The 9,194-nt window shown below is 39.5% G+C and overlaps 1 protein-coding gene across 1 annotated transcript in view; it reads right to left on the minus strand.

The window, feature by feature from the left end:
* Window positions 1-9,188, minus strand: part of LOC104967176 (uncharacterized) — an 11,349-nt gene extending 2,161 nt beyond the window's left edge. Inside the window, exons 1-5 of the mRNA XM_010796596.1 lie at window positions 9,112-9,188; window positions 8,693-8,949; window positions 8,521-8,585; window positions 8,193-8,374; window positions 7,749-7,975 (exon numbers count right to left, since the gene is read on the minus strand). Coding sequence (XP_010794898.1) covers window positions 7,749-7,975; window positions 8,193-8,352 — 387 coding nt within the window. The 5' untranslated portion in view covers window positions 8,353-8,374; window positions 8,521-8,585; window positions 8,693-8,949; window positions 9,112-9,188. The remainder of the gene's footprint in view (window positions 1-7,748; window positions 7,976-8,192; window positions 8,375-8,520; window positions 8,586-8,692; window positions 8,950-9,111) is intronic.
* Window positions 9,189-9,194: the final 6 nt, after the last annotated feature.

Here is a 9,194-nt window from a genome sequence, read left to right on the forward strand (position 1 = left end):
TAGATTGAAGCTTCTTGTTAACCCCCCACTGCCCTGATAGGCCTCAACTCTGGGTCGCTCCTCGGCTGGCCATACTCCTCCTTCACCCAGCACTCCGCCTCTGTGGTCCTCCTAATCGCTCCATCTATCACCTTTCAGAAGAACATTCCACCCTCAGTCACGCCTCGTTAACCGCTACCATCCCTATCACTCGCATGGTCATCCGGCTGCTCCCGGGAGAGATCTGATGTGGTAGGTTGAAAAAAAACACAAATACATGTACACAGCACACACACACTACACACACACACACACACACACATACACACACCCCAAAAAAAACACCACACACCAAACAACCACCACAAACCACAAACACACAACACCACCACCACACACACACACATACACCAACACACAACCACACACACAACACACACCACACACAAACAACACACACACAACACACACACAACACACACACAACCAATACCCACACACACACAACAAACAACAAACAACAACACAAACAACCACACACACACCAAAACAAACCAATAATATAAAATATATATAGAGAATAAGAAGAAAACACACATGCTTGCAGACTACACTTTACAGGAAATATAATAAGAAAAATATAAGAGAAGAAATAATAATAATGCAGACAGTGGACAAGACTTAATAGATGTGAAACTGCTTTGATAAGGACTTTTCCCAGAACTAGAAGCAATTAACGGGCCTTTTAGTTTCATGAAAAATCAAGCTCTCAATATTTCCAGTTACTAACAAGTGATCAATTAATTTGGCTTCTGTTTTAGTGACAGAGCTTAGACAAGAACTGGCCACAGTTTGGATCTTTTTTGCCAGATAATCTGCTCTTTCATAAACAGTCAGGATAAGCCTGTGGTTGTTGGAAAGGAAAATAATACCATTGTGAAACAGACAGCTGCGGCCTTTTATTTGGCTGGGTTTGCCTATCAACGTCTATAAGACCACTGTTAGGACTCTGACAAGTTTGTGGTGGAAGTTTTATGAAAAATGCCTCTAGATACACAAAAATCGACCAAATGCTTGACCCACAGAACAATTCATCTGGGTGTTGTTGCTGATTTTAAAGCTATGTCAAATGTAAGACAATAGTCAGGAGACAGGGAACGGCTTGTGTAGAAAAGTGTTTTGAAAACGAAAATAAAGATAGATAGATAAATTCACTGATGTGATTCTCTTCCTTGCAGACACAGAGTTCACAAAGCGACGCAGAAAACACACATTAATAAACACACACACCCCGCCACAAACACACACACACACACACACCCACAACAACCACACACACACCACACCACACCCACACAACACAACACACACCACAACACACACACCAACACAGCAAGCACACACACCACACCACGCTAATGATATAGTCTATAAAGTCACCCAGAGAAACATGACTGGGTGGCCAGTGACTTCCTGTTTCTGCTTTGGCACGTTGACTTACTTCCTGGAACCAGCGGCAAGTTTCCATGGATGAATGGCTTTTTATTGATTTACCATATAATAATTTTAAGCAACACCATGGGTGTCACAAGGTTTTCGAACACCATTGCATCTAAATGGTTTTCTAGGTTGGTCCGGAAAACAATTTGCACTTTGCCTCGTTTTACTGATGTATCAACAGAAAAAGACGTCTGCTTTTTTCTTTATTTCTAAATTTTGGTGGAAACTAACTTATGATGTCACATTTTCCTATTAAAGAAAACATCAAATATACGTAAGATATATAAGAATGTGACACAACTTCCTATGGCCCACGAAACGACCTGCTGCTCATCACGTTTGAATTTTAGAGGGAGAGATGAGTAGAAAGATGTCTCTTCTTTTGATTGCACACAACTATGGATAAGACCTAAAGATGTAACTCATCAGTCCAGAGAAACTTACTAATTTCTGATCAAACTAATGGCAACAACCTCAAACACCAACCATTATGGGTTGAAGGGATAGAGGTGGACATCTAGCGGCCGTTTCCACAGCGCCAGCATCTCTTTTCACTTGATTCCAGTGAATACGAGCATGTGGCAGCGCCTCGAGAAAAATATCTGCAGCTAGCATCATATTATCTTTTCAGAAAAGCACGGTGGACGTCACTTTTAGAAATTGAAAGGAGAATCATTCTTTGGGTCACTGTTTGTCAGATGGAAAACTATTAGTATTCAAGACCAGCAACTTCTGCATAAAAAAGGCGACGTTGGAACAGGCCCAAGTAAGCCAAAAAGGTAATATTAATAATGGCATCGTCTCTGGAAATCTCGTAAAACAAGGCTTAAGTAGACTGATGCTAATACCAGAAGTGGTACTCTTCCACATGTTTCAGAAAGTTGGACTGAAATTAGTTTTGACTCACCTATTAACAAAATAAATGAAATAGACAAAAATTGGGCGCATTGTGACGGTTAAATTAGGCACAGTTATGCCTCATACGACCTTTGATTACAACTTTTGATCCAGTTGTGCATCGTGCACTGGGAACCAGACTAACACAATAAAGTCAACATTGGTTTGTGCCAAGAACAATAAACGTTAGTGGTAAAAGCTTCGCCTAAATGGCAGTGGTTGTGGAGATGACCTGGTTGCTGTATTGTCCTTCAGTTTGTCCAGTCAGTGGTGCAGGCTGATTGTCATGTGGGTGAACATGACTGGTGTTTTTACTGGTTGGGAATTACAGGACTTTTGTTGAAGGGTTTTAGAATTAATCCTTATGAAATAAGGGTGTGTTTTTATTACCTTGACATGTATAGTAACAATATGTGTGTGTGTGTGTGTGTGTTGTGTGTGTGTAGTGTGTGTGTGTGTGTGTGATGTGTGTGTGTGTGTGTGTGCTGTGGTGTGTGTGCTGTGTGTGTGTGTGTTGGTCGCTGTGTGTGTGGTGTGTGTTGTGTTGTGTGTGTGTGTTGTGGTGTGCTGTGTGTGTGTGATTGATACCATCTAGTCCAATATTGAGTAAAGATACATAAGTTATGTTATATATTCAACTTGCATCCATATGTTACATAATTTGACTATATATATAACATACCTATTTTACAAAAACCAAAAACCATTCCTTCAACCAACCATTGAGATACAGCCGAGCCTTTTTACAGACACGCATATAGCGACCAAATACGCAAAGGTTTCTTCACAACTTCCAATTCTCCTGCAAGAGATCAGGCTCAGTTTACTCAGCTCCAGTTATAGATACATATTTTAAGTTTTTTTCAGTTTTTTGTTTGGGTTTCATAGGATTAACATGTGATCTAGTTTCCAGTTTCCCAGCTACTGTAACTACTGTATAATCACCTCATCTTTCTGATAATAGAGTGTAAGTTCTTCTCTCTTTAGATCACTACTGACATTACAGAGGTCATCTGTGACTGATTACAGATGCTCTTTTTTCTGCAGCAGTCTGGCAGCTGACACCAACTTGGAGTTTCTGCCAAACCCAAATGTCACGTCTGTATATAGACCGGTACCGCTGTGTGCATGCAGCGATAACACTTTGCTACTGGCTCCTGGAGTAAGAGTTGTACACGGAGCTTCTGGGTTTTACAACTTTGTAAGGCAGGAATCATTTAAACAGTATAGTAGAGTAGGGTTATCTGATGTCCAAGATTCAACAAGGTAAATGTAACAGCACCAGAGAACGGTAAGTGCCAGACAGAGGCTGGATTTAACTGGAACTGCAAACTCAGAACACAGATTAAGATCAGAATCAGAGGCCAGAATAGTTTATCACCAGCTAGAATAGAATTAATGCAGAATATAGGGGTGTAGGTATGTGCAGAAGTTAGGAGTTTTAGAGCAGGAAGGATATTGACAACTTCTCTTCACACCATACAACTACTCTCAGTTGTTAAACTGAGATTAAGAACCATGTGGTGGTTATTTTGGCTGTTGGCCTGATAGACTTAAGTTCACCCCATTAGCAAGCAGCATGACACTTTTTAATGCATATTGGTCCATTTTTCATGTTTGTTTCTCAGTGTGGGTGGTGTTTTTTCGCGACACACACAAACACACACCACCACACACACACACACACAACACACATACCATGTATAACATCACTTCAGGGGACTAACATTAACATAACCAACACTGCTAACCTAACCCTTACCCTTAACCTTACCTAACCCTAACCCTAGCAAGTCTTCCACCCTAAAATTAATGATTAATGATATGGGGACCTCATTTTGTCCGCCATAAGGGAGGCGAGTCCCCACACGTGACTGTGTAACGATTTAGGTCCCACACGGTATTGTAATGCTAGGCCGACACACCACACCACACACACACACACACACACACAACACACACACAACACACACACACACCTACACACCACACACCACACTCACATACAACAAACACACACACACCACACACACGCAAACAACACAGTAAGCAGCATTTTAGTTGTAGTCTGGGCAAGTGATCTTGGAGAAACAATGGCAAACGCTAATTAGGAGGAACCTCAGATGGCAGAGAAATGTTTGCTTGCAGCGTCATTTAGTTTGATTTTCCCTTTAATTATAGTAGGGCACGTTGGATCCTTTAGGGCCGAATCTTTAGTGATTGTCGACATTATTTTCAAACATGTGTTGTGTTTATTGTTGGTGTGATTGCACGGCAGCCAATTGGCTGGACTAAAATAAAGCGTTTTGGTACGATCTGCATTTATGTTGTGAGAACGATCATGGTTTTCCTATAATAGACTGCTTTATTAAGAGTATATATAAGGTAAATATTTCACAGGACAATTTAGTTGGAGTCAGATTGCACCACTCGATTTTGAGGGGAGAGTTAAAAATGAGGTTCTTTGGTTTAATGCGGAAATGTTCGCAAATTCTAATAATTAACAGCTGGAAGACATGTAGGCATGTTACTATCTTTTATTGCACTGAAGATAGTAACATTTATTGTTTTATTTAATGAATCAAATCCTGTTTAAATCCTTTCAAAAAGGCTCATATTCTCTCTTATAACCTAATTGCTTTATTTATATTTACTACTTTCCCTGTTTTTCATGAGCTTTACAACCTAACATTTTCTGGGCAATTTATTTCCATTTTTTTACAGCAACCTCAGGTCTGTTCTGACCTTTTGATATCGCTTCTTAAAAGTCACAAGTAGCTGGTGCCGTGTTTGGAGCTTATTATGTCTTCCATCCCTGTAAGCTTTTGGCTTTAAGAAAGCTGACGCAATCAGGGTTTAAATTCAAGCGTATATACTTTTCAGGTTTTTTACTCTGGGGTCTGCGTCAGAGATAGTGCAGCAAGAGCAGGACATCAGAATTACAGGTCTGAATATATACGATCGAGCTTCCTGTCTGTGTGAGGAAAGCTCAGGGGCAGGGTGGTCGCTAACAACCTTCCACAGGACATTCCTCTTCTATTATGCCTGAGGAGAAACGAGTGTGTGTGTTAAGTGTGTGTTTGATTGGGCCAGGGAGCTAAACATTCAAAGCCTGCCTCCATTTAAAGGCTCTATATTTCACTTCACGACTGGAAGCAGTAATACCTCTTTGTCCACCCGTGAACAATCTGTGCACCAGGTGTGTCTTGGTTTGCCGACTTCTCAGACAAGATGTGTGTTTCTGTTGACTTCATGTAGTGCTGAAGATGTAACTCCTCATTCTGGGACTCTGGATATAGTGAGGGTGAGGCTGGATTCAACGGTTGAATTCAATTGTCACTGACAAAGGACGAAAACTGACGTCTTCCTTGACCATTTCTTTTTCTTTTGGAAATGGAAATGTTCATTTAGTTTTCGATTAAATAATAATGTAAAGATTCCATCTCTTAGCTTACTGTAGCATCGCTTTTCAGAATTTGCTCGCTTATAGCCCTCGGATTGGAGCCAAAACAAAACAACAAGACAATATCTATGTTTGACTTTTAGTGCTATTATTCAGTAAACCCCGAAAAAAAGTCCGCAAAGGACCATTGGAGCTCTTGGGCTGTTATTCTTTTTTTTTTTTAACTATTATTTTTCCCAGCGGTAATTGTTCCTAAAATTATAAGAATTATGTTTTACAGACTTGGTGGCAAAGACATATGCTCGGAATTAGGCTTCCAATACTAACGGCGCTACACCAATAGCAAATCCTCATCCGCAAGAATCACAGTCAACACAAGTAGCCTGCGCAATTCTCTGTGGGAGCCACAAAGGTTAAGCACTATAACCATGTCAATTTAATTTTAGTTAAACTTTTTCTTCCTTAAATACATTTGGCCTGGCTTATATTCTCAATTTCATATTATTCTTTGCCTCGCAGCAGCCACCTAACCCTCAGCACAGACATCGACCCGCCCCCCCGACCCCGCGAGCCGTGCATGGGGGGCCCATGGATTCGGGGGGGGGGAGTTTTAATCAGGGCTGAATACAAAATTGTAATTATTTTATTATTATGTTTATGGTTGTTATTTGTAGGGCTCTGTCCTAATATTTATTTTTGTTTTAAACTATGTTGAAAGATTAGTTTAATATCATTTTTTTTATTTTGCTATGAAATTCTGAATGAAATTCTGAATGAAAGGCTGCGCGCGAGACTGGTTTTTCGCTGGGTTGAGTCGTGTGGGTTTTTGAGTGAGATGCTTGCCCAAGTTGGCACAGCGTTACAAATGTGCCACAAAACCAACCAATGGATGCAGCCTATAATAAGACCGTCAACAGCCTTATGGCAACCTAAAACCCCTCTGTTTCCGTAAAAACAATTCACGAGCGCCTCCCTCACCCGATGTGTTTTTTAGGATTTCAAGAAGCATATAGAACAAACAATGGATGTATTTTATGAACATGTATCCATGCTGAAAGTAGATTTAGATGTGTTAGGAGTGAGATAGAGATTATTATCTAATATATGCATCTGATGAAGCATTGCATGAAGTCTGTTGATGATCAGAGGCTGTTGTTGGGGCTGCATAAAGGTTTTTTTCATTTTTGTTTTGTAGACAGACCATGCAGGCCTCAGAGAGTTAAACTTGGGCCTGCGACCATAGTTTTATTGTATTTTGTTTTGAAAATCCACAGCGGAGGTTTGTGTCGTACTACATGCGGTGTATTTTGCATATCTCTCAGGAGCCAACAATCTGTGAGTCTGTTGGCTCGGACATAAACTCGTGTTTAAAATAATACTACATAATAAATGTAGTCCACATTTCATAATAAGAGGTGTAAAACCTGAGAAGATTTTAAATCGCATTTGAACTAAATGCTTATACAATCTGTATTTGTATTGTTGATTTAATGTGTGAACGAGGCGATATAGAGAAGGTTAAGCTGTCATTATTAGGCTGTAATTTGTTATATACTGTTGGAATGGGTAAGCAGGCCTATTGTTTTTGGATATTTGTGGAGTTAGGTGGTACATGAGTGTTTTTTGGTTAAGTGGTCCTTGGTATGAAAAAGTTTGAGAAACACTGCGCTAGTGGATTGTCAAAGGGGGAGCCTCGTTGCGGGGAAATTATACAGATGGCTAGTCCGCCCCTGAAAATGTCTATGCAAACGTTATTATTAATAATATATATATTTTTTTAAATTATAAAAAAATTAATTAAAATAAATGTATACATTTTTATTTTTTTTATTTTCCATTTTTATTTTGTAATCATCTCGCGACCCCCACTCTGGGTCTTGCGACCCCCCGGGGGGTCGGGACCCCCACTTTGGGAACCCCTGTGTTAATGCATATATCATTATTATTATTATAAAAAAAAAAAAAATACCGTTTGCTTTATCAATGTAGCTCTAATTTGAAATGCCGATGAAGATGGATTCAGCAAGTCATTCATAAATGTCTCTCCAGCAGATCTGAAGGTCAGCCTCCGTATGGTGAGTTGTTCAGCAGTTGTACCGACGCCTGTTACAGAAGCCGTCGTTGCAGGAATCTTAGCTGTTGTAACTGGAGTTGCAGGAGCTTTAGTTGGTGAAGATGTTGTTGCATTTGGAGATTCTATAACACAGTTATAACACTCAAATAAGTTTTAGCTCAAAATGTGTATAACCACCACTCATTTGCGTCAAAGCAATCGTGTTTCTTCAATGCATAAAGGGCTATTGTAATTGGTAAATACAGACCTTGAAATAATTGTAATTATGCCAAACAGTACTGTTCAATGCATGTTTTATAGATAAAGAATCAATCAACATATAAACAATTGTTTACTTACTTGTTATTTGAATGGAGTTTGCATCAATCGTAAGGTTGAAGTTGTTTGGTGTATTCACAGCTTGTACTAAGGTTTTTATAATAAGATCATCCTTTGGGATTTGGTCTGATGAAACTGTTTTGTTGAATTCTAGTCCCACCTCTGCTTGAACATTATCCATACGTGTCCTTGCCACAACACGGCTGCATAAAAACATATATACTTAAGTCACATGATTAATCTAATAATTGTTTAAATGTGTTTTGTCATACACATTGAAACCCACAATTTAGTCTTGATTAAAGATTAAATGTATCCTGAACAATGCCTTTAGGTTTTGAAAACGTACCTGAATCGTATGATATATGTGCGGATGAAAAGAGATCCAAATTTATTCCTGTAGATGAAATCACACTGTGAAGGAGAAATACAATAGAAAAAATAAATTAGTATACTGAAAGATTTTTCCAAATCTAATAGTATGAAAAGATAACTTCAGATTTTATAAAAAGTGTGCTCACCACTGTCACAACCTGTGTCTCCAGTTGTTTGTATTGTGCACTGTTTGGATTAAAAAATTCTTCCACAAATGTTACTTCCAAGGTTGCTGCAAAACCCACAACTCTTGGGGCTGCTGTAGTAACTGCATCACCAGGACTAGTTGTTGCTTGAGGTGTTACTGATCCATCAGTTGTAACCAAACTTCCAGCAGTAGTTGACCCTGTTGTTTTTTTAGAACTACCGCTTGTTGTAGATTTCTTGAAACTGGTTGAGCTACCAGTTGTAGTTGATCCAATGGAACCGGGTGATCTACTGGTTAAAGTTGACCCATCAGTTGTTGTTGATCCAATGGAACCGGGTGATCTACTGGTTAAAGTTGACCCATCAGTTGTTGTTGATCCAATGGAACCGGGTGATCTACTGGTTAAAGTTGAGCCACCAGTTGTAGTTGATCCAATGGAACCGGGTGATCTACTGGTTAAAGTTGACCCATCAGTTGTTGTTGATCCAATGGAACCGGGT

The sequence above is a fragment of the Notothenia coriiceps genome, unplaced genomic scaffold (assembly GCF_000735185.1).
Source record: "Notothenia coriiceps isolate Sejong01 unplaced genomic scaffold, NC01 NC01_scaffold00002343, whole genome shotgun sequence".
NCBI lineage: Eukaryota > Metazoa > Chordata > Actinopteri > Perciformes > Nototheniidae > Notothenia > Notothenia coriiceps.